The sequence below is a fragment of the Spinacia oleracea genome, chromosome 3, assembly GCF_020520425.1.
Source record: "Spinacia oleracea cultivar Varoflay chromosome 3, BTI_SOV_V1, whole genome shotgun sequence".
Taxonomy (NCBI): Eukaryota; Viridiplantae; Streptophyta; class Magnoliopsida; order Caryophyllales; family Amaranthaceae; genus Spinacia; species Spinacia oleracea.
The window spans coordinates 121,640,849-121,664,975 of NC_079489.1; the positions used below are offsets into that span (position 1 = coordinate 121,640,849).

Here is a 24,127-nt window from a genome sequence, read left to right on the forward strand (position 1 = left end):
TATCCCTATTTTTAACAAAAATAATATCCAAATACCCTTCCTTCTCACAGAAGTCCTCCGTTAACGTTAACGTTAACATTAACCCTTAATTAGCCCATTAATCCCTACTCAATTAATCATTAACCCTATCTTTGATTACTACTCCATCCGTCCCATAATTATCTTCCTGTTTGACCAAAAACACGGATTTTAAGAAAAGTGGAATATAGTACATGAAAAAGTGGAATAAAGTACAAATGATGATTGAGTTGTATGGAAAAGTGAAATAAAGTACATGGGGTTTTCAATTCAATTTTAATTAATATAGTACATGAGAAAGTGGGGAGCTTAGTAGCCAAAATTAGAAACAGGAAGATAATTTTGGGACGCTCGTTTAGGAAAGCAGGAAGATAATTTTGGGACGGAGGGAGTATTCCTTAACCCCATCTTTCATTAATCACTTTTCCCTGCTCCCTCACTCAATTCTCGTCGCAAATTAATACCACCATCATAGCCAACCATCTGTCGCTGACGTCGTTACTAGCCTTAGCTCCTTCGAGGTTGGAGAGGGGGCATGATGTGATGTGTGAGCAAACACATCACAGGGTTATTTTCGTAAATTTACACCAACATCAAACAAATTAGGAATATGACAAAATGAATAGGACAACCGCAAAAGGAAAAAATTAATAAATAAAAGAGAAGAGAATGATAGAAAAAGAGGAGAGAGAAAGTGACATGAAGTACCATTTCTCTTTTACAAAATGTCATTTTCTTAAAAAACAGAGCGATTTCCTTCAATATTGCATAAAGATCCAATAATTCTCTAAATACGTTACTTTCTAAGTTATTTCCCACCATACCGTCCACGTAAGCAAGGGAGAAAGAGAAGTAATTTTTTTTTCCGGTTCAGCATTGAACCGCCATATGAGATAGCGGTTTCGTTTTAAAGCAAACCGCCATCTCAGATGGCAGTTCAATGTTATAATCCGCTATATGAGATAAACCGCTATCTCAGATGGCGGTTTGCTTTGTAAATTATTTTTAACATGAATTACAGTTTAAATAGAAATATAACTTAGAAATAACCTCTTGTGACATCAATTGTGTCTGTAGCTCAATGGTGGATAGAGTGTGCTTTCTAAGTAGAAGGTCGTGGGTTTGATCCCTACCTAGCGTGCTTATTTCTTTTTTACCATTTCTTAATATTAATTATAAACATTAGCAAATTTAACTTATCAACATCAGTGTTTGTAGCTCAATGGATAGAGCGTCTGTTGCCTAAGTTGAAGGTCCTACGTTCGACCCCTACCTGAAGCGCTTTTTTTTTTAGACCGGTTTTAATGCTGACGTGGACGGTATGGTGGGAATTAAGTTAAAAAGTGGCGCATTTTGGGAATTTGACGTTCTTTAAACAATATTGAAGAAAATCGCTTTAAAAAACATACCATTTTCTTTTAAAAAAACAAGTACAATTTTTTAACAAAACACCATTTTTATTTACAAAATACCATTCTTATTTAAAAAAAATACCATTTTATTTCATTTTTTGTACCATTACATTATTTGTCCGTATTCATAATCGGTCTAAAAAAAATATGACAGCAAGAAGTTTTGTCTTTTCTCTATTTTGTCTCTTTGTTGCTGTTATGTTTTTGGTGATACATCACAGCATGAGATTTCGACTTCCTCTAGCTCCTTCTCCTCTCTGACCAGCTCCCCTTCTCGTTTACCTCCCCAAGCCAACCAAAGCAATCGTCCCAACCGGACAACCACCCCCCCCACCCCCGTTTGATTCAAAGTGTAAGCATGTCATACGCCTAACCCATGTGGGCCATGTGGCCCATTATTGGGTGGTGTTAGAGTGGGTAGTGTCAGATCTTACCCACTAGCCATCTCTAACCTACTAGATCGGTTTACAACTACATAGTACTCCATAAAAATCCTTTTTTTGACATAACATTAAGATAACAATAAAAGAAAAACTAATAAGATCCCAAAGGATATAACCATGGGCTTATATGAGGAAGTAAAAATCGAGATCTGTTATGTTTTAAAAAAAACATATAATAGCAAAAAAATTCAATGAAATTGTACTTTGTTTTTAATGAAATTGTACTCTTTTTAACGAAATGGTACATGTTTTTTTATCGAAATGGTACTTTTTTTTAATGAATGGTACTCTTTTTTAAAAAAATGGTGCATGTTTGGCGCTGTGATGTGTTTGCTCACACATCACAGCATGCCGCCTCGCCGAGCTCGAGCTTATATTGATGTCATTTACGAATTTACCGCATATAACCATGGGCTTATGGCGTTATACGGTTGTGAAATACAGAAAGTTGGCCTCATTCATGCACAAATACATTAGTATGATACTTTGTCAAAAAAAATCGTAGTCAACTTTGAAAGTCTCCGTTTTTGCGTTAAAAAAAAATGAAAGTTTTACAAACAAAATCAAGAACAAAGATTTTAGAACATCTACAATTTCAACTAGATACAACAAAGAACAGTTTTCCATCCATGACATTATGTACCAATTACCAAGTTTAGCCCAATAGCCCCGCCTTCTACACACCAACCCAATCTGACAACAACCCGAAAAGAAGAGGCAAACAAATGATGGTTTTGTAACTAAACATGATTGTAGAGAATACATGGGAGTATCAAATTATCAATAGCAAAGCTCTACAAGTTAGGAGCATCATGGTTTTTTGCTATCTGCAACAATGGCATTGAAGGCAAGGATATGTGGTGATGTTCCAAAACTTCCAGCTCTTCGAGATTGCTGTGCCTCTACTTGACTCAATGAAGTTTGCAGTTCCGAACCCAAATTATAATCAGATTCAACGGATTCACGGGAAAACCCATCGCTGCCTCTTCTTTTGATATCCTCAGTCCCATAATAATCACGTCGTTGGGATAATTTCATAATATCGTCACCAATCTCCAGATCATCTTCCACTTTAGCTCGCCGATCTTCACCAAATTCTTCATTTACCTCTGGCATTGGTCTCATGGATGTCCTTGGCGCCTCTTCTTGTAGATACGCACGAAATTTGTTTTTTGAAGGTTGAATCTTAGTGCAGAACACTTCCAAGAAATTGGGAATGCAACCACGGTCAAAAGCATTCCGCCTATTGTCTGCTCTGTATCTGAAGTTTTCATACGTGGTCTGGAGAATGGAAATGAAAATATGAAGTAGCAAATAACCAAATTAAACAAAAAACAAAGCAGACATACAATGCGTGTGTATGTTGCCTAAAAGCAGGAGTTATATTAAAAAAACGGCACAAAGTGTTATAACAAGGAGAGGATATGTATACATGTAAATATGTTAAACTCTGTCCTCAACTCTTACTCTCAGTATGCAAAGCAAACCTCTCTCTTACTTGTCGTTGAATTGGAGATTAAAAATTGTTAAACGTTTCCTTTGGAACAAGTTAGATACACCACACTGCTTACCTAGATGGGATGGAGAAATCACCGTCTTCCTTTAAATAAGAGGCTTTGGGAGATAAACAACATGGTAGGGATTTTCCTCACACAAATGGAACCCTTGGCAGCACCTTACAAAGTTTGACTTCAATGGTTTTAAGCAATAAAGATGAGTTTTTTTTCTCCTTGTATGTAAGCTTTTTGTGATATATGGGTTCAGATGGTTTTATGGTTGCATTTCGATCTCATGGTTTTGCAAAGCCAGAAGTTGTATGTGGATAAAGGCCTGTTTTTCGATGCAGATATTTTGTTTGGCTTCTTCATTCCTCAAAAAGTTGCGCTCACGGAAAATAAAATGACATTTATTAAAGTGACCAAAGCTCAGTCGAAGGGAACGCACAGCATACAAACAAGATCAGAAACTCATAAAGCAGCAGACTTCATACAGCTTGTGCTAAAAATCCTATGTTTTACCAGTTACCGGTGTCTATTCAGAAAGCAACGCCACAAAATGGTACAACCAATGAAGCAAGCAAACCGGAAAAGAGACATGTTCTGCAATCAAAGAGGATATTGAAAGGGGTGTGAGATTTACCTGGTTTGTGCTAATCAAGTACAAATGGAAGCCAGTGAGACCACCAACAAACCACAATGCAATAAAACAGTATGACATTAGCACCACTGAGGCTGGTGATTCTTTAAGGGCCTTCCATACATTGTGATGCTCGTCCACAAGAAATTTTATGTTCAAAGCTGACAGAGAAAATACGAAGATGCAAAGAAGCGTTGCAGAAGAAATGAACATGAAGAAGAAACGGTAGTTGCGCTGCAAAAATTAAGAAAACAGACAATGTCAAACATGGCATAAAAAATGTTTTTAGAAGAAAACAAAACGGAGAACCTAATCCCATTTATAACAATCAAAGTAAATGCAATAAGCTACTTGATGCATGAGTTTCATAGTAAGATAATCTCCTAGTTCTTTGAAACAAATCAAGTTCTACCATCAAGACAGGTCTACATGTAAATTGGGCAACAATGTGTAAATCTCTTTCCACAGTTCACATCTTTAAGATTATCCTTTCTTCCAAAATTTAAGTACAACAATAAACTCCTTAGTCCTGATATTTCCACAGCCGATGCTCATCCAGCACATCCCGATGAAAAGGTGTATCCAACCCAGACTCAATAAAGGGAAAAGAGAGGAGAGGGAGAGACTGGAGAAAGGGAAAACATGAGGGAGTCAGGGGGGGAGAGAGAGAGAGAGAGAGAGAGAGAGAGAGAGAGAGAGAGAGAGAGAGAGAGAGAGAGAGAGAGAGAGAGAGAATATGGACACAGGGACGAAGAGTGTAACGGTAAGCATTATTAAATGGAAAATATAAATACTTAGATAACCCTCCCCCATGAACTCTCATTGAACCCAAAATCAAGAAGAAGAAAAATTAAAGTTCAATCCTGTCACCTACATCAAAATAAAGATAAACCGGCAAATTGGCTAGATAAAATCCCATTACAGTCAACCCGGAGTCCTTCTGAAGGCTTTGATCTCTATGGCAATATGGCATAGTTTTAGAAGACAGATGTATGCAGCCTTACAACTCAGACAAACTTTATACTCCCTACATTTTTTTTTATTTTCTCATTTACGGTAGACTCTTGTTCCGAGGAGTGGTGAGTGGGTGAAAGAAAAAGGTGGAAAAGTAAGAGAGATGTAATAAATTAATGGGTAATAGTGGGTAAAGTAGGAGAGAGATGATGAAAATGTGTAATTATTATGGGGAAAAGCGGTAAGATGGTAAAAAATTATTGCCAAAAATAGAATAAAGTAAAAGTGGATACATAAAAAAAAAACAGCTCTTTATGGAAAGTGGGTAAATAAAAAAAAAACAGAGGGAGTGTTAGGACTTTACAGCTATATATGAAGACCTTTGTGCAATGAGTTTAACTAGAGAAACAAAGCTTATTATTATACCCAACTGTACTATAGGGTCCTGTAGGCAACTTCATGGATGCCAACAAAAGAAAATGGCGATACATATGCAGAATAAAATATGACCAAATTTCCCATGAAAGCACTGACGAAAAAACTGAGTACAGAGATTGTTGAGCTGCATACCATTCCAATACATTGCCCAACCCAAGGGCAATGATGATCAAATTTCTCCACACAATTGTTGCATATTGAGCAATGAGAACAACGAGGTGGACGATACAGCATGCATGTTTCACAGTATTTCACCTTAACAGGGACACCATTAACAATTACTTCTTTGGTACGAGGGAATTGTAGACTTGGCGTTGGCCTGCCACCAGCTTCAGAAGACTCATAGCAGAACTCTTCCTCTGGTGGATGTGAATTGCGGGGAATGATGCCTGGATCTCGGGCTGAAGTAAATAAAAGAAGTACCAATACCTGTCATGATCAGCAAGGTAATAAAATCAACCAAAATGCAACACTGCCAAAGCGTGTACAAAAAAACCACCAAGGGAAAGAACTGACACTACGTATAAATGTAACAAAGATACAGAAATGTAAATGGAAATAGAAACAGACACAAAACTGAAATCAGAAATGGTAAAATTGCAATTTCAAAAGTCGTAGGCTGAAGAATCTCTATTCTATAAAGGAACCCCTAAGGCCTTTGGCTTTTTGGTGTCCCCGGATGAGATATCTATTATATCCTTACTAAAGTGTTAAATACTTAAATGTATTTAATGAAAAAAATATTCAATTCATCTACTTCAAGAAAAAGATCGTTCAAACAAAAAGTAGAATATTTCACTTATCTAAGAAACTACCTACTCCACTTAAACTTTGTTTTATAAAATTACAATATGATATAAAATAAAATGCATACATCGCATGCATAAACACTAGTCTCATTATAGAAGAGGCTCTCCACGATGACCAAAAGCCATGGTTCTGTACTTAGTCCTTTCTTTCTTTCAATTGATTCCTCAAATTACAGATCAATATTATTTTTCTCAATGTAAACCCTACACCAGAAACAAACTGGCAATAAATGGTGGAGCCTCGAAGAAAGCAGTGGTTGGGCACTTGGGTGGGTGAGCAACTAAGATCTTTAAAAGCTATCCGATAAGCTTTAGATTTTGCCCATTCTTAGGGCTTGATATGCACTGGAATGGTTCACTAGTTCACTCAGCGTTTCAAGTACATTTCATACTCGTTACCCAGCAATCCATAATCCACAAAGTCCTGATGAAAATATGAGCAGCGGAGAAGTGAAAGAGAAGAAGAATGTGTGTGTCACAAACCAGTAAAATATACCATAAGAATGCGACAGTTAGAAATGCGAACGGAAACTACAAAGGACTATTTTCCTTAAATCTATGAACGACTACCAAATCCAGGCTGATAAATCAAGTCCGCGGTTAAAAGTTTGCAGAAAATGCTCAATTTAAGATTTAAACCGAAAACATGTAACCCCCTCCCAGATAAATCTAATCATTAATTTTATGCATATCGTGCATCAGAATGTGGTCATTTAACCTTCCCTGGTCCTGCCTGATACATTTGATTCACTGATACAAGGCATGTTTCATTTCGCCCAAAATAGATAGATAAAGTAATTGGAACAAAATCTTTAAAAAAAGCTAAATCAACTTAAATAAAGGTTAAGATGACTAACATAGGTGGTAAAGATAATGGCTACCACCAAAATAGCATATCCAGCATTATCTGTAGAGAACTTGTGGAGAAGATTTCTTGCTACAAAGGTACAAAAGATAACTGCAGGCACAAGTATAAGCAACACAGAAAATGTAAGTGACCTAGCATCTGGTCCAAATACCAGCCTCCCATTGCAAAAAAAAATCTGCAAGAGACAAGAATTCCCAGAAATCCAGGAAACAAGAGATGTGAGTCAGAGAGGTCAACAAAATAAAATAACTAGGTTGAAAAGAAGAAAAAAAAAAGAACCACTACATGAAGTATGTACAAGTATAACGAGATTTCCAAGGATATAAAGAGACATCCCATCCAAAAGTTCCTAGAAGATCCAATCATTCATCATTATCATTACCCCATTGCCTCAAAGAAGCTCCCGCAAGAAGCGGGGTAGGGGGGGTCGGACGTAAGCAACCATCTTCCACTTCATGGAAAGGAAGCAAAGAGATTTTAAGAGCCATTTTGATTTAGTCCATTACACCCTAGAAGATCCCATCCTTAAAAAAATTCCAACATAGTGGGAAGCACAACGGTGAGTTTGACTTAAAATGATACCACAAATTCGACAAAAACCCTTTTGATTTGAACTCTAATTTGGATAAGTGATCTAAAAAACCTATACAAGTGATAGTATTTCTTAAAATGTAATAAACTAGATGAACTGTGAATGGATAACTTCCCGTTTAAAAATATCATAGAACAAATGGACCCAAGAAAGAATTCCAGATCATTTGAAATCTATCAACATAATAGCAGTCAGTAACTAGTACCTGTTACATCTTTTAACTAGAATAAACCATAATGACTATATTTGTCAAAGTCACTTTTAGAGATCACCACATGATATTTTTTAAATTTTTTTTTTTTTACAAAACCACTTAGTTCATTATAGCACCATAGTTCGACCACCATCAACATACATATACATACAACGTTAGAAGGAATCAGTGGTCCATTTGTCCATACCTCGTAGCCCTCACCATATTATTGCCACATTATCTGTCTCCCTAGATCATAAACATATCACCTACTATCTACGCCGTTGGATAAGAAAAATCAACATCTACTAGATCACTATTTCTATCAGAAACTTCAAGCTAGCTACCATATTTTGTGACAAACAAGGGCTTAATCCAGTTATTGGGTAGATATTTTCGAAATACAGTGACATACACAAACTCTCCAAAGTTTTAGGCCTTCTAGCTTATACTTAACACTTGAATCTTTAGGAACGTTCAGTTTCCTAAAAGAATTAAAAAGCACCTACAAGTTTCTGTATAGAAATAGTCCCTCCATCCCTAATTGTTTGCCCCATGCACCAATAGTGCTTTATTAAAATTTGGTTGTGTAGAATTGAACAAGAGACAAAAGTGGTTGGCCAAATGTATTTTATGTGAGAGTAAAGTTGTGGTCCCATGAGCTTTTATGGTAAGGGCAATCTTTTAGGGACGGCCTAAAACGGAAAATGGGCAAACAGATAGGGATAGAGGGACTACTGAGGGAGTAACAGGTTAACAAGGCACCAATTTTGTGGAAGCTTTATAAGATACACACATTTTTGGTCTTGGAGATATGACAGCCTCTTGACCTTTTTATTTTTTGTACTTTACTTTGAGGCCATATTGGCTTCTGCAAATCACTAATTAATCTGTACCAGATTTTTCTACTCACTATTCACAGACTAGCAGTGCGTGCAAAATCCTTAAACCTAACAAGTAATTTCTACCTAAGAAAAATTAGCAACAGAAAACGGCAGCATATGGTTTGCTGATCCTTCAACCCATCATCTATCAGTCAATTGCCTCCCTTTAAAGATTTCAGCTACCCAATCTATTAGCAGCTAGCAATGACTTCCATTGATCTAGCCAACCAAGGATTAATCATTAATATTAAAATATCTCCCTTAAGACCAAATGAATGTCAATAATCCATATTCACTCCTACCCAAAATAATTTCCCTAGACACATAAACACAAAATAATTCACAAGTTTACAACTGTTAACAGCAAATGTAATCACTTTTTAGGGAACTGGATATATCAACTGCCGCCTTGGTCACCCACCAATCATCAAATGTGATTCTAGAAACAGCAACAAATTGATGAATAAGGGCACATGAACAAGATCTGCAAGTTTCTTTCTCATCTGAGCTTTGGATAAGATGAATTAAGTGCAGGCGCTGGTTCTGACAAAGTATTCTAGGGAACTTTTCCAAAAAGCTTTATCATGGCTCATTGGCTTTGTGACTGACAACAGCCACATCGTAATACATCAACTTGGCAAGTTATACCGCTGAGTTAATGATACAACAACAAAGCCTTAGTCCCAAAATGATTTGGGGTCAGCTAAAATGAACCATTGTAAGGAACCGTCTGCGAAACACTGACTGTTTCCTTCACAGGAAGAAGAAGGAAAGCAGCACATGATTTCCCACGCACACTGTCCTTCAGTTATTTGACTAGTTATTATGTAGAGCTTGTTTCCCTCTGCACTCGTCTTGATATGACAATACAATAAAGGACATAAATCAGGAGTTAGCGATTTTATACACCAAGCAGATCACTTGGGCAAGGGGATGATAACTGTGGCTATAGAAACACTGAGTGACTGAATCTACGGATCCAAAAATATCAGCAAAGCTCTTGCAGGACATATAACAAAATTTTACACACCAAGCAAATCACATGGGCGATGGAGTAATAACTGTGGCCACCGAAACACTGAACCTATTTCAAGAGCAAGAGTGTGATCATGCCCTTTACGGAATCAAAGATATAAGCAAAGCTCTTGTTGGGCATATACCAAGATCTTCAGAGAACTAATCAAATGCACCCTGAGTAACTTGGACAATTACATAGAAGATGAGACATATATCGCTGTATTTCCTCAATAAAACTATTCATAAGTTTCTCCAATTTAGATCAAACTGACAAAATTTTGCCTGCACTGTTGTCATAAAGCCAACTTTTCTAAGAATAAGATCACAATCTCCTTCATCTACAGCAAATGTGCCACCCAAAACACAGGGAAATTATAGGCATAACTGTCAAAACTTGTCTTGTGTTGCCGATGAATAAAATAGCTTAGTCCACAGAAAGTATTCCCAGCAATAAGCAATTCCAAATCAACATGAAACCCACCGGTATACAGTCAAAAGAACCATCTATTTTCACTTAAATTTACTACCCTTCTTACCGTTCTATAACCCCGGAATACCAAAGGAATGTCATTTATGCTCCTTGCCAAGCATCATACACCGGAAGCCAGGAGTAAATTCATAAGCCGGGAAAGGCGGTACAGGTGTATCAAATCCTATCAATCAATTTACCCAATTACTAGTAAGCATACTACTTCTACTCCTAAAATAACAACTGCTTATGTGTAAATCCTTTTTGACTAAAAATTCCCCATAAATCATCAGCCACAAAGCCGTTCATAACTTCATACGCAGTATATAAAGCTACAGCATACTTCAAAATTCTATTTGATCCCAGACAAAATTGCCCTGCCAATAACTGCCCAAAATTCCCCCAAAAATAATCTTCAAACAAATCTTCACAAGGTTCCAATTGCTGCAGCCTAAGAGTGTCCAGTTCATAATCACCCATTAAAATTAAAAAGCCAAAATAAGCAAAACCCAGATCAAATTACACCAAACTAAGCACACCCAAATAAATTTTACAGGTCAATTGCAGTCTAAAGCAGAAATCATAAAGTTCCAAAAAAAAAAAAACGCCAGCTCATCAAAATCCAGCACCAAAGTAAAAAAATCGCTGCAAATTATGGAAAATCCAAGATAGAATTTCAACAAACTAAGACCACTCATGATGAATTCAGACCAATTTAAGCTTGAATTATCAACTAAAATAAGTAAGATTACAGCAAAGAAAAAGAACAGGGAAAAAAGAAAGAAAAACAATCTTACATTGCTTCCTTTCCAAGCTTGATAAACCCGCTTAGCCATCAGAAAATAATAGAATCAGAGTGAAAAAGGCCAATAGAGAATCGAAGATTCGTAACTTGTTGTTGGTGGTAGCTTCTGCTCATTCTTTAGAGTCTTGGAAGTCGTGCAAAGAGGAGAGAGAAAGGCGGTTTTAAGGGTTCAAAAAAAATATGCGCTGAAAATTATAAATTGATTTCAGGACAGTAATGAGTTTCCTCTGTTGCCTTTGAGAACCTGCTTTTTCCATTCTTTTAATATTCAAAATAAAAATAAAAATAAAAATAAAAATAAAAATTTAAAAAATGTGGAACATAAATTAATGAAATCAAGAAATCGAAAAAAAAGAGAGAAAGGGGGGAAGAATGTTTTGGAGGATAGAAAATGAGAATGAAATACGTATGCATGGGCGTAACCAAAAAAATGTGGTATAGTCTGTTCTCATTGATTAAAAACCATTCTCCCTTTCAGTTTTTGTTTGGTGTTTACCCTCCCGCACTCGTATTTTTAGGCCAAGTTTATTTTTTTGGTGGAGAAGTAATTAGAAAGGGTAAGACGGTAAATAATATAGATAAGATTCAATCTCAAGTCTTGATTATCATCCCCTTAAAACTTTTCAAGCTAAGCTAATTGTATTTTATACCGAGTTTATTGAGTGGGTTACCGTACTTGTATACACTTTAGTAATGGTGTATTGGGTAAAAATAATTAGAGAAGAAGGCATTTTGGGAAAACAGTTGTAACATTTGGTGTGCATTGAGGTAGACAGTTGTCATAGAGGTCTGTGGAGATGTTTTGGCCATGACAATCAATGCTTGGGTTGAATTTTTATAACAGTATCCCATTATGATTATGAGGGTGGCAACAAATTTTGGAAATCAGATACTCGGTTCCGTACGAAGTATCATTTGCATCACCAAACATGTATTCTAAATTTATACTCCAACCTTGCAAGTCGGTAAACATTAACCAAACACAGCGTTAGATTAGTGTGAATGATTTACGGAGTACTCCGTAATATTTTAACTAAAAGGTTGAGGGGTTTAATCTGATGTTCAATTTCGGATATCGGATCCGATCCGAAATATCCGGAACCTTAAACCCGGATCGGATATCCGAAATTTCATATTGTATTATCGGATACTTTTGCACACCCCTAATGAGGACCACAAGAAGAATTTTGAGAAAGGGGTTTCCCTTATATAGAGCATGAACAATGGCTAGCCACAAAGGTTGTTGTTTTATTTTGCTATATCATTTTCAAGACATAACCCAATTTTAAGCTACAACCTTTCCAATGGGAAATCACTCATACTTGTAGTTTTTGTAGGTCCATAATAATGTATAGCGGGACGACCCAAATATCATCACAACAACAAAGAAATTGCAAGTGAAGCTCACTTTCCTATCCACGCCATGTGTTTAGTACAATTTAGAGGATAATGAGTCGTTTTTCCCAACAACAAACACCAAACTACTAGCTGCGCAAAACTACAAGGTATTGTAGAGCTACAAGTTTCATTTTTCCATAATAGTTGAGCTTGTAGCTCTAACTCTTTAATACATTATTTGCTAGCAAGTCCTTCCCTCCCACGAATGTTTATGCTCTTTTTTTTTTTTTTTTTTTTTGACAGCCATAAAAACAAAACTTAATACAAATCCCCTTTCCTTACCTTTGTGGCAAGTTCATGGGCTTTAGTAACCATTATTCTACTTACCTTAACACACACAACATAATGAAAATCAGAAACAGCTAACTTAGCTACGTCACGAACTATGTGTTGAATCTGAATATCAGCCGCATCCGGGTCTCTAAGTGCATCAATCACCTCTTGACAGTCAGTCTTGATAATAATATTAGGGGCCTTGTGTACCACTCCCATCAAACCTTCGTGCATTGCCATGCACTCCGCTTGCACAGGGCAGGAAGCACATACCCTCTTCCACCCTTCTAAATGAGACTCGACCTCCCGCTCCCCTTTCCAAGCAATTGCCGCACCCCATTCCTTTCCCCTCCTTTTCTTGATCTTCTTCCAGGCGGCATCTACCACTATAGAAATGAAAGTACCTTGCACTGGGGAACCCGTTGACCACACAAACGGCTTGTTGCTGGGGTTACTAGAACTTAAGCCTGACGCTGCCACCTCTAAGCTTCTCAATTTCGACGCCTCTTTCCACTTAGCTCTTGACTCCTCGATCAAAACCATTACCCTCGCTATAGAACACGGAGTGTTCTTGAACACGACTTCATTTCTATGAAGCCAGAGAGCCCACAACGTAGAGAGGAACTCTACAACTCTCGCATCCTCCCTACCATCCTCCTTGAAAAGGAAGAGTAGGGCACTAATTAACCATTTGCCGATGCCGCAGCTATGTATCACCGGAAATTCTATCGACCTTGTTTTCCAAATGTGGTCCGAGATTGAGCAATCTCGAAACAAGTGTTCATCCGTTTCTTCATGCATTACACACATAGGGCATAAGCCTTGCACATTAATCCCTCTTTTCTTCAAGTTCTCCCTAGATGGGATGGCCCCATTAATCACTTTCCAGCAAAGAACTTTCCATTTTGGTGGGATATTCCGTCTCCAAAGACACTTCCAGAATGAGTTCCCAGCTTGAGACTGTTGGTTAACAAGAAACCAATAAGCTGATTTTATCGACATTTGCCCATTCTTTGTATTGCTCCAATAGAACCCATCATCTGTTCCCGCAACAGGAAGTTTAGAGGCGAAAATTCCCAAAGCGGTATCCTCAGAGAAATCGGCCCAAATCAAGGAGTGGTTCCATTGGCTGGAGTTGAGAGTAAGATCTGCCACCCACTGTACCGAGAGCGGTGTTCGATTAGGATATTTAGGAACCGCCTTGCCCGAACTAAGCCACACATCATCCAAAATATGTGTTGATCTCCCATCCCCTATGAGCTTTCGGATGCCTCCTTTCAAGCTTGCCACACTTCGAACCATACTTCTTGCAGCCCACGAAGCATTTGAGATGCTCGAACCAGAATACCCTAACTCGACCGGGTCCTTACCATACTTCGAACAAAAGAGTTTACTAGCCAAAAGAGATCGATCCTTAGCAAGCCTCCAAGCTTGTTTTTCCAACATTGCCACATTAACTGCACCAAAGCTCCTTATCCCTAACCCTCCATCATGCTTGTGCTTAAACAATAGCTCTTTCTTCCTCCAATAAATCGGTCTCTTGTCTATAGAGGAGCTCCACCAAAATCGCATGATTGTGGATGTTATTTTCTTTGATAACCAAGCTGGAACAAGATAAAGAGATAGTATGTTAGCTGATAAGGCAACCAGGATACCGTTTATTAACACGAGTTTTCCAGCTTGAGATAGGTGCATAAATTTCCAAGAACTCAGCCCTTCTGGAGCAGTTTCTCATGAATTTGAGCTAGTTGAGACGTCGATCTTCCATCCACATCCATGGGGCACCCCAAATAAGTCCCCAGTTTAGTATCACTTTTCACTCCTAGGGGCCTCCTTAGAAGTCGAATGAATGTTGAGGGGGTGTTGGGGCTGAAAATGACACAGGACTTGTCAAAATTTATCATTTCTCCTGACATACCACAAAATGCATCAATGCAATCCCTCAAGGTGCGACACGAGTCCGGCTTTGCTTTAAAGCAGAATAGAGCGTCATCCGCAAAGAACAAGTGAGATATATGGGGTGAACCCCTAGCAATTTTCAACCCTGCAATCTCCTTCTTAGCCTGCAGAACACTCAATCTCTTCGACAAAACTTCCATACATAGAATGAACAAGTATGGAGACAAAGGGTCTCCCTGCCGAAGCCCATTAGAGGGCACAAAGGAGGCTGACGGCTCCCCGTTGACTAGAACTGAGTATGAAACAGTGGACACACATTGCATGATTCGATGGACCCAAACTTCGGGAAATCTCATTGCCACTAGAATACTTTCGAGGAAATCCCAACGAACCCTATCATAAGCCTTGCTGAGATCCACCTTGAGAATTGCAGCAAACTCTTTGCCTTTCTTTTTCTTTCTAACATAAGCCATCAACTCCGATGCCATGTAACAATTATCCACCATCAATCTCCCAGGGACAAAGGCATTTTGATAATCTGCAACAACGTCTGGCATAATCACTTTCAATATGTTAACCATGCATTTGGAGATGATCTTGTACGTTGAATTACATAGACGTATTGGTCTGAATTTACTCAACTCCTCTGGCCTTGCTTCTTTCGGGATTAAAGTGATGTAAGTCCTGTTTACCTCTTTAAGAAGGTACCCGATTCGAAAAATGAATGAACGACATCACAGATATCCGGCCCCACCATGCCCCAATACTTCTGGATAAAGACTGGGGGACTCCATCAGGTCCTGGAGATTTGAGTGGCTTCGAGCTAAACGCCGCTTTTTTGATCTCTGCATTAGAAAACGAGGTTAGGAGCATAGAAATATGAGAGTCAGAGAGAGGTGTCAACCCCCTAATCCACTCCTGATCAATCGATGATGGGTATTGCGCTGAATTTTGGAGAATGCTTTGGAAATGACTCTTAAAAGCTTGCTTTATTTCCCCTGCATCCGAAATCCAAGCACCATTTTGAGCTTTAATCCCTCGAATATCATTTCTCTGTGCTCTACCCTTGACACTTTTGAAGAAGAATTTAGAGCTTTGATCCCCGAACGCATCCCACTTGCATTTGGCTCTTTGTTTCCAATACCACCATTGGTCTTCAGCTTTGGAGACAATTGCCCTCCTTTGGTCAGCCATATTTCCGCCAACCAAGGTCGACGAGGCCACAGACTGAAGCTTCTCCAGCTCCTCCTCGAACACACTCCAATTTAAACCCAAGTTTTTCTTAAAATCTAAACACCATCTCTTCGAATGCCGCACAATTTGCCGAAGTCTAGCTTGGATTGAAAACAACTTCGAGCCATGGAATTTCCGTGACCAAATGTCTTCGATTATGATTTTAATTTCCTCATTCTCTAGGCACCAAGCTTCAAGTTTATATGGGGTGTTCCTTTTTCTCGTAGACTTTGTGAGTTTAAGAATAATAGGGTTGTGATCTGACAAGAATATGGGGTGATTACAAAGCATAGCATCCGGGAACAAAGATCTCCACGCCTCATTCGCATAACATCTATCGAGCCTTTCTAGGATGAGATCATTGTCTTGTCTATTATTACTCCAAGTGAAATCCACTCCATAATACGGTATTTCAGTCAATTGGCAGTTGAATTTCCAATCCGAAAACATACGTTGCCCCTGTATATGCGAAGACCCTCCCATTTTTTGCGATGATGTTTCAATCTGGTTAAAATCGCCAATGACCACCACTCCATCATCATGAACTGCCGTTATCAACGATTGTAGTTCATTCCACACTACCAACCTATCTTCTAAGTAGGGTGATCCATACACAAAAGCAACATAGAATTCATAGTTAAAAGTGGCCTTAGCCTTACAGAAAATGACATTTGCCGAGGTAGAGACAACTGAAACTTCTACCCTAGGGGACCAACATAGGAACAGTCCCCCACTACTTCCTACACTATCACTACCCGTACAGCTCTTAAATCCTCTAAGGGAAAAGAAAGGTTTTAAGGAACTAACATTACACTTAGTTTCTTGGAGAAAAATAAAATCAACATTACTAGCCGCTGCTATATTACTAATGAAGCTAAACAAGGGTGAAACACCATCCGACACCCCCCTACAGTTCCATGCCAGGATACTCATATAAACTCCGAAGAGTGCTTATGGCCAGACGCACCATCTTCATCAGAAGTAGGACCTTCACTCGACATAAACTCAGCGGCACAGTCACTGTCACTCAACCCAAACTTCATCTTGCCCTTCCCCTTATACTTTCTCTGCTTCTTGACCTTCTTTCTCGGCTTCGAGGTCGAAGCTTCATCATCGTTTGCTGCTGCTAGCTTCCCCGCAGCTCTCTTGCCCTTCTTTTTCTCATCTTTTACCGGGTCACCCTTGTGGAGCTCAAACGCAAGCATTCCCTTTGGCCTCCACCCCTTTTTCCCAATGACTTTCTTACCTTTCTCCACTTGCTTCTTTCTCTTGAAGTACTTAACAGATTTTTTTCGACCCATCATCGGTTAAGGGGACATAGTCGGACGAATCATCCTCGCATTCCGACGAGGTGTTGCAGAACTTCAGGCTTTTGATGGAGTTCATCATGTCTTCTTCACAGTCAATCAACGGGAATTCCGATAAGGCCGAGTCAAAAGAAAGATCAGACTTTGGAGAGTTTGGTGGTGGTGGGGGGCAGTAAACTGGGAACGGCAACAGAGTTAACAAGCTAACCCTAGGGGAGATATTTTGCTGGAAGTTGTCGACTTCTGCGGAATTTATGGAGGAGAAAGATGGGCTTAATAGTTCTGAAATTTCAAAGGAAGAGAATGGAAAGGTTGGAATATGGATAGGGGTTAGTTCCATACTAGGGTTTCTTGAAACACCCATAGGGTTCATCTCCCCACTAGAGGGGACCAATGGGCCACTTTCTAGAGCTCGAGAGTCCAACAAATTTGGAGGAGAGTTTGTAGCGGCCTGGGAAATAGGCGAAGGTGGGCCTCCATGGGGAACAAATGGGTCATTTTGAGGGCTTGAGGGGAACAAAAATCTGTCTCTCTCAGTAAGAGTAACTTCAAAATCCGGGTTAAGCAAATACCCGGGATCATCAGATTCGAACTCCAGATCAGCAAGGTTGATATTTTTGTGGTCCATATTTTGGATTTTTGTGGTTGCACGGTTGGGCAAGAGAATATTTGAGTGGGGAAAGAGACTTTTCACTGAAGTTTTTTGTTTTGGTGGTTGGGAAATATGGGGGTTATTTATATAACCCACTTTGGGAAAGTGAGTAAATGAGGTGGTTAACAAAAGTGTTTCTTCATTTAGATTTTGGGGTTTTCTGAAGGAGTTACAGCAAGGCAGTGGAGGGGAATAGAAATTACACCCACCAATCGCAATGCAGGGCTCATTTTTTGACAGAGGGGTGGTGATATTTGGTAACAAAGTCTCTCTCAAAGTTACCAAGCTGCCCTCTACAATACAACAAAAACGAGAAGAATTAAGGGCATGCCTGACCTTTTTATTGGAGTAAATTTCTGAATTTGGAAATAAATGCTTCCTCTTACTACCCCACTTTCAAGGTGTTTAGCCTACAAATCTATGCTAGGTTGACCCAGGAGGGGGGTAAGTCATTTCTTCTCTTACCTTTTACTACGTGTGTGTGTATATATATATATATATATATATATATATATATATATATATATATATATATATATATATATATATATATATATATATATATATATATATATATAATCAGGTTCTGGTGAGAACCTCCCTTAAGATGAGAACTAATCTTATAATGAGAACCTCTAGTAGTCGTTAGATTAAAATAAAACGGACGTCTGAGATCAAATCTCGCGAATTAAATGAATTTGGAGCGGGTTCCCTTTCTCCCTCCTGAATCCTGATTGAACTGATTTTCCCTCTCTACAATAACTCACGTCAATTTCTCTCTCCTCACTCAATTTCAAACACACTCATCTCTCTCCTCAACGAATTTGCTTGAAATACACTTGCAAAAACAGCAAATTATGTCGTAATTTTACATTCTTCTTTCGATTTCTTTCGATTTTGTTCCTTTAATTGTTTTTATGTCGAATTTGCTTGAAAATAAACTCAACTATCTGCGTATGTTGCTCAAATTTCTGCAAATTACTCACTCTTCATTTTGCAATTTCTCACTCTTCATTTTGCTTCATAATTTCAGAAATTTGGTCTCAAAATTTGATACTTTTGTCAATATTAAGTTACAAATTCAGTCGATTTTTTGCGAAATCGAATTATGCGGCGCTGAATTCCTCATGGATCTGAAAAGTTGATCTCGAACGCAGGTATTACTTGCTAATTTGATTGAATTAGATTTCTAGGTTTTAAATTTCAAAAAATTTCATTGATAAATTTGCTTTGATCTTTGCATATTGATTGAATCAATTTTCGGCAGTAATATTATCCAAAAGTTTGTTGTTCAATTAGCTGCAAATTAGCAACCTATAATTCTGAATTAAGTAATTTTTTAAGTCAATTGTTAGGATATTTTGACGCTTTAATTTCTGTAAATTTTTGTAAGTTTGTTAGCTATAACTTAAGGTGATTTTGAGTTAATTCTTACCTGGATTTTTTTATGCTTGAATTTGTATATATTTTTTTAATGATTTTAGCTGGTTTTTTTTACTGAATTATCGAACTCAAGTATGTGATATTTAAGAAAGGTTGCAAACGAATTTTGAATTCAATTTTTAGGCCTAACTCAAGTGTGCTGAATGTTGTTTGGTACGTAGCCAGTTCGTTTTTCCAATTACGTTACAGCAGCAGCTTCTTCTTGTTCTGCCTGACTTGACTAGCGTGACTGGTGGGTTAAAGTTGTGCCTGCTGGCCAGTGTAAAATTTGGTCTGCTAGGGTCTGTTTTGCACATAGTTTGGCTATGCTTTGACTGTTAGGTGTAATATTTTCATCCTCAATTTGGGACAGATGACTAGCAAACACAATTGCATTTTTTCTCCCCTGTAGTTCTCCTGTTTTTTAAATTAGATTGAAACTTATTAGAAGTGAATCAGTAGGCTAGACTAAAAATGTGTTAAAGTAAATAAAAATTAAACAAAAGTAAACTTATATCTCTTAAAGTAAACTGATGATTAAGCTAGCCTTTTGTCAGTGTTTGCTACAAAAGGCTTAAACTAAATATTCAAATGATATAAGAAAAGTGATTAACGTGTTTCTATCCTAAAATAAACTTATTTTTACCCTGTTTTTGCAGAGAAGAAATAATAAAAGGCAAACCAAAATGTAATTTTTTCACCCTTGAACTAGTAAACTAAATTTCTCATAAGGTAAACGATATCTCTCTAAAAGTAAACTAAAATTGTAATCGTGTAATATGTGGCCTTCAATCTTTTATGTGACTTGTTTTAATCAAGAAAATACATTAGAGTTTTTTATCCGTCTTTTCTGATTTCTCCATTTATTCTTTTTCCGGGATATTATTGTTTTATGAAAGGTCCACTGGACAATAAAGGTGAAAAAAGGATTAAGTGGTGATAATCCTGAGAGATATCTTCTCGCAGACATACCTAGTACATGGAAATCAATGGAGGCACTTTGTTATTCAGGTAGGGTTCTAGCAATAGGTGTTAGCAATTTTTCTTTGAATAAACTAGATGACCGGCCTTCTGAAAGTTGCTCGTGTTCCTCCTGCTGTAAACCAAGTGGAATGTCATCCTATGTGGCAACAAACAAAGCTGCATGAATTTTGTAGATCAAAGAGCTGAGCATTCATCTATCTGTAAGTTTCATTTGCAGTTTTGCTTGAAAAACTAAATAGACTGTTTACTAAACTTGTTGTTCCACAGGGATATTCACCATTGGGTTCACAATCTTCTAAAGCAAACAAAAAACAGCTTATTGTCGATCCTATTCTCAACATGGTTGCAGAGGAACTTTATTAGTCAATACTTTTTGCTAGAATTTTTATTTTTAAGTAAACAGACATTTAGTAAAAGTAAATTAAGTATCTTTAAAAGTAAAAGTAAATTAATATACATTGGTATAACAAGTGAACAAGGACGTTTTTGCAGTGCAATTTAATCCAAATATATGAATTCTCATAACGTAAACTAAGTATCTATAAATGTAAATTAAACCTCCCTAAAAGTAAACCTTAATTAAGGATAGTTCTGTGCTGGTGAAACAGATTCAGGTTACATCTTGTTTGAGGTGCTTGCAGGCTCCTAAACTCAAAGGATAAATGCCTTAATGTTGTGGTTCTTGTTTCTGTTTTTTCTATGCTACCTAGTGCAACTTGTATTTGTTAGGTTATGATTCATATGACAAAACAAAAATCATGCGGAAAAACCATAAAGCCAGGAATTAAAGCATATTATTTACACATAATCATTTAGCATAGTTTAGATGCATACACTTTGTTGCGTGCCCTCCCTAGCTGCGCCCGAACCGAACAAGAACAAGTCTTTAGGACTCCAAGTGTCGTCCCTCCGTAGATAGTCCACAGCACGTCCGGATCCGCCTTAAGCTTGACCAACTAGAATCGCCATTAAGGTTGCTTAGGAATTTCGGCTATTTTAGGTGCAAGTGTATGGCTGATTTTTCTTCAAAATCTTACCTTTAGAATACTTCAATTGTGTCTATAAATTATGACCCTAGGCTCCTATTTATAGAGGTATGGAAAAGGAATTATAATCCTACTAGGATTTGGATTTATTAATTAGAATCCAACTTGAATTCTAAATAATAAACTTAATCTATTAGGATTAGGATTTAATCATATATCGAATCCTGATAGCTTTAGGATTCGTATAGCACGCACACGAGCATCGCACGAGCACCGCACACTCGCGCAGGCCTTGCGGCCTACGCTGAGCGCACATCGCTCGGCCCATGCTCGCTGCCTGTGTCCGCGCGCGCGCCCGAGGCCTTGGCTGGGCCTGGTCGAGGCTTGGCGTGTGATGGTGATGCATGTGGCTTGCTGGGCGATGGCCTGGCTTCGTGTTGGGCTTTCGTCTAACGAGCCTCGTCCGATGCTAATTCGTACGATACGCTTCCGATTAAATTCCCGATTCCGGAATTCATTTCCGATACGAACAATATTTAATATTTCCGATTCCGGAATTAATTTCCATTTCGAAAAAATATTTAATATTTCCGTTTCCGGAATTATTTTCCGATTCCGATAATATTTCCGATTCTGACAATATTTCCGTTTCCGGCAATATTTCCGATTCCGTTAATATTTCCATTTCCGATAATATTTTCCGACACGTACCATGTTTCCGTTTCCGGCAACATTTACGACTTGGATAATATTTATATTTCCGATACGATCCATATTTCCATTTCCGGCAATATCATCGTTTTCTGGAGTATTCATTTCTTGCTTGTGACGATCTCAGCTCCCACTGAAACCAAGATTCGTCGATTCCGAATATCCATAGATGGAGTATTTAATGCCATTAAATACTTGATCCGTTTACGTACTATTTGTGTGACCCTACGGGTTCAGTCAAGAGTAAGTTGTGGATTAATATAATTAATTCCACTTGAACTGAAACGACCTCTAGCTAGGCATTCAGCTCACTTGATCTCACTGAATTATTAACTTGTTAATTAATACTGAACCGCATTTATTAGACTTAATATTATATGCATACTTGGACCAAGGGCACTATTTCCTTCAGTCTCCCACTTGTCCTTAGGGACAAATGTGCATTACCTAATTCCTTTGTCGCTCGATGCTTGCTCTTGAACATAAGGTAAGAGTTGTCATCCTTATTATGTCCAGAGGTGTTTCTCGGTTTCAGAGTTCAACTGATCAAATAAACAGATAATCATAGCCTATGATTCATCCGAGCACGGCCATGCATTTCACAGTTTCTAGCTCTCCGAGTGGCCTTGTACAACTTTTAAGCATCTCATCCCGATTTATGGGAGGAAAATCCCAATCTTGAGATCTTGAGATCAGACTTCGTTTGATAGGTGATTACCTGAGCATTGCCTTTATAGCCTCCTTTTACGGTGCGACGGTTGGTCAACGTCAAAGCAACCAGTTCTCAAACAAGTAATCTCAAATCACTCAGGTATTGAGGATTTAGTGTCTAATAATTTTAATGAAATTTACTTATGACAGATTTTCATCTCTTACAGTAAAGTTTCATAGGTCTGTCCGATACTAGTCTTCCCAAAGTAAGTATCTATGCAAATGATTATGACATTGCCATGTCCACATAGTTCAAGAAACAGAACTACTAGTCATCTTGCATTCTAGTCGTCTAACGTTTTCTATGCGTCCAATTTTATAGAAAACTCCGACCAGGGACCATTTTCAACTTTTGACATTCAAGTTCACTTGATAGACATTTCTTAGTCACAGGACTGGTCCTGACAGTCTATCTTGAATATATCGTCAAATTGAAGGGACTCATCATTTAATACTAAACCAAGATTAAATGGAATATGAAAAATACATTTGATATATGATAAATATTTCAACCCCAGTGTTTTATAACCATGGGCCTTAAACCCATCTTTAAAACAGTTCATGGAATTCAAAGCTACGCTTGATTTCCAGTGCTACAATGTGAGTGTTGCTTCTCACTTGTTGCATAGGTTTAGTTATCATGCTTTGCCAATCTTAATATCCTTTTCATCGAATGTTTTTCGAGATATGATGATAAGATCTTTTGAGTTTGTTTATTATGTGATCTAGTCTTTCTTACTTCGATAGTGGTTCTACACATTTTGCAATGAAGAACCATCAAGCCAGTAGACAGGTGATCTACACAAGTTCAGTGAAGAACTCTTTAAAACAAGCCTGTTTTATTGCTTCTTAGGCAACAAGTACTTTTACTTCAACTTTTTAGGTTGCTAGTGATGCTTTGTTTGGATTTACTTATCCAAGCAGTTCACAGATATGCGGAAGACTTTCCAACTATATCTTGAACATAGAAATTATTATTTTTAATTTCCCACGCAACAACTCATGGTCTTCAATCCATGTTGCCATTTCAAAACACGATGCTCTTTAGCTCGTCCTTGTCAATGGTTAACTCCAAAGGGTCTTGCTTGATCCTTTGCCAGTGTTTATGCGTGTAGCATCAATATTTAGCATATCTTTATTTCCCTGAATCAAGAACTATTCCTATGTACATTTTCAAGTACCATAAGTTTTTCTTGATCTCAATCTAGTTGATCTTCACTTAGATCGATAGAGATTGGTATATGTTCGTCATGCCTAAAGTCATACGATACGTTTTTGGCGATCCTCATATTATATTATACATGATAAATTCTTTTGTAGAATAACTCCCAATTGAATTCTATTCATGTAACTTTAGCTCATATAGTTTCAGTAGATACTAAATCCAGCTAAATTCATTGACATATAATATAGGTGAAGAATCTCATTAGATTCTTTGATGTTTAACTTAGTAAATGCTTATACATAGTTCAAACATTCTTTACTTAGATTTATTCACATGGGTCGAATATCT

General features: G+C 37.8%; 1 protein-coding gene and 1 long non-coding RNA gene across 4 annotated transcripts; one reads left to right on the forward strand and one right to left on the reverse strand.

Moving 5' to 3' along the window:
- Positions 1-2,375: 2,375 nt before the first annotated feature.
- Positions 2,376-11,328, reverse strand: LOC110774777 (protein S-acyltransferase 8-like). Its single transcript, XM_021979364.2, has 5 exons — positions 11,031-11,328; positions 7,068-7,253; positions 5,534-5,830; positions 4,013-4,243; positions 2,376-3,154 (listed from the first exon to the last, which is right to left on the reverse strand). The coding sequence occupies exons 1-5, from the start codon at positions 11,067-11,069 to the stop codon at positions 2,684-2,686; spliced, it is 1,224 nt and encodes a 407-aa protein (XP_021835056.1). The 5' UTR covers positions 11,070-11,328; the 3' UTR covers positions 2,376-2,683.
- A 7,139-nt stretch (positions 11,329-18,467) lies between these two features.
- LOC130469346 (uncharacterized) lies at positions 18,468-20,737 on the forward strand. Of its 3 annotated transcripts, none has more exons than XR_008929835.1 (3): positions 18,468-18,662; positions 18,834-18,957; positions 20,122-20,737. It is a non-coding gene; the product is annotated as an uncharacterized lncRNA (long non-coding RNA). The 3 variants fall into 3 exon arrangements; XR_008929836.1 differs by having other exon boundaries at positions 18,479-18,957; positions 20,122-20,406; positions 20,474-20,737; XR_008929834.1 differs by having other exon boundaries at positions 18,468-18,957.
- Positions 20,738-24,127: the final 3,390 nt, after the last annotated feature.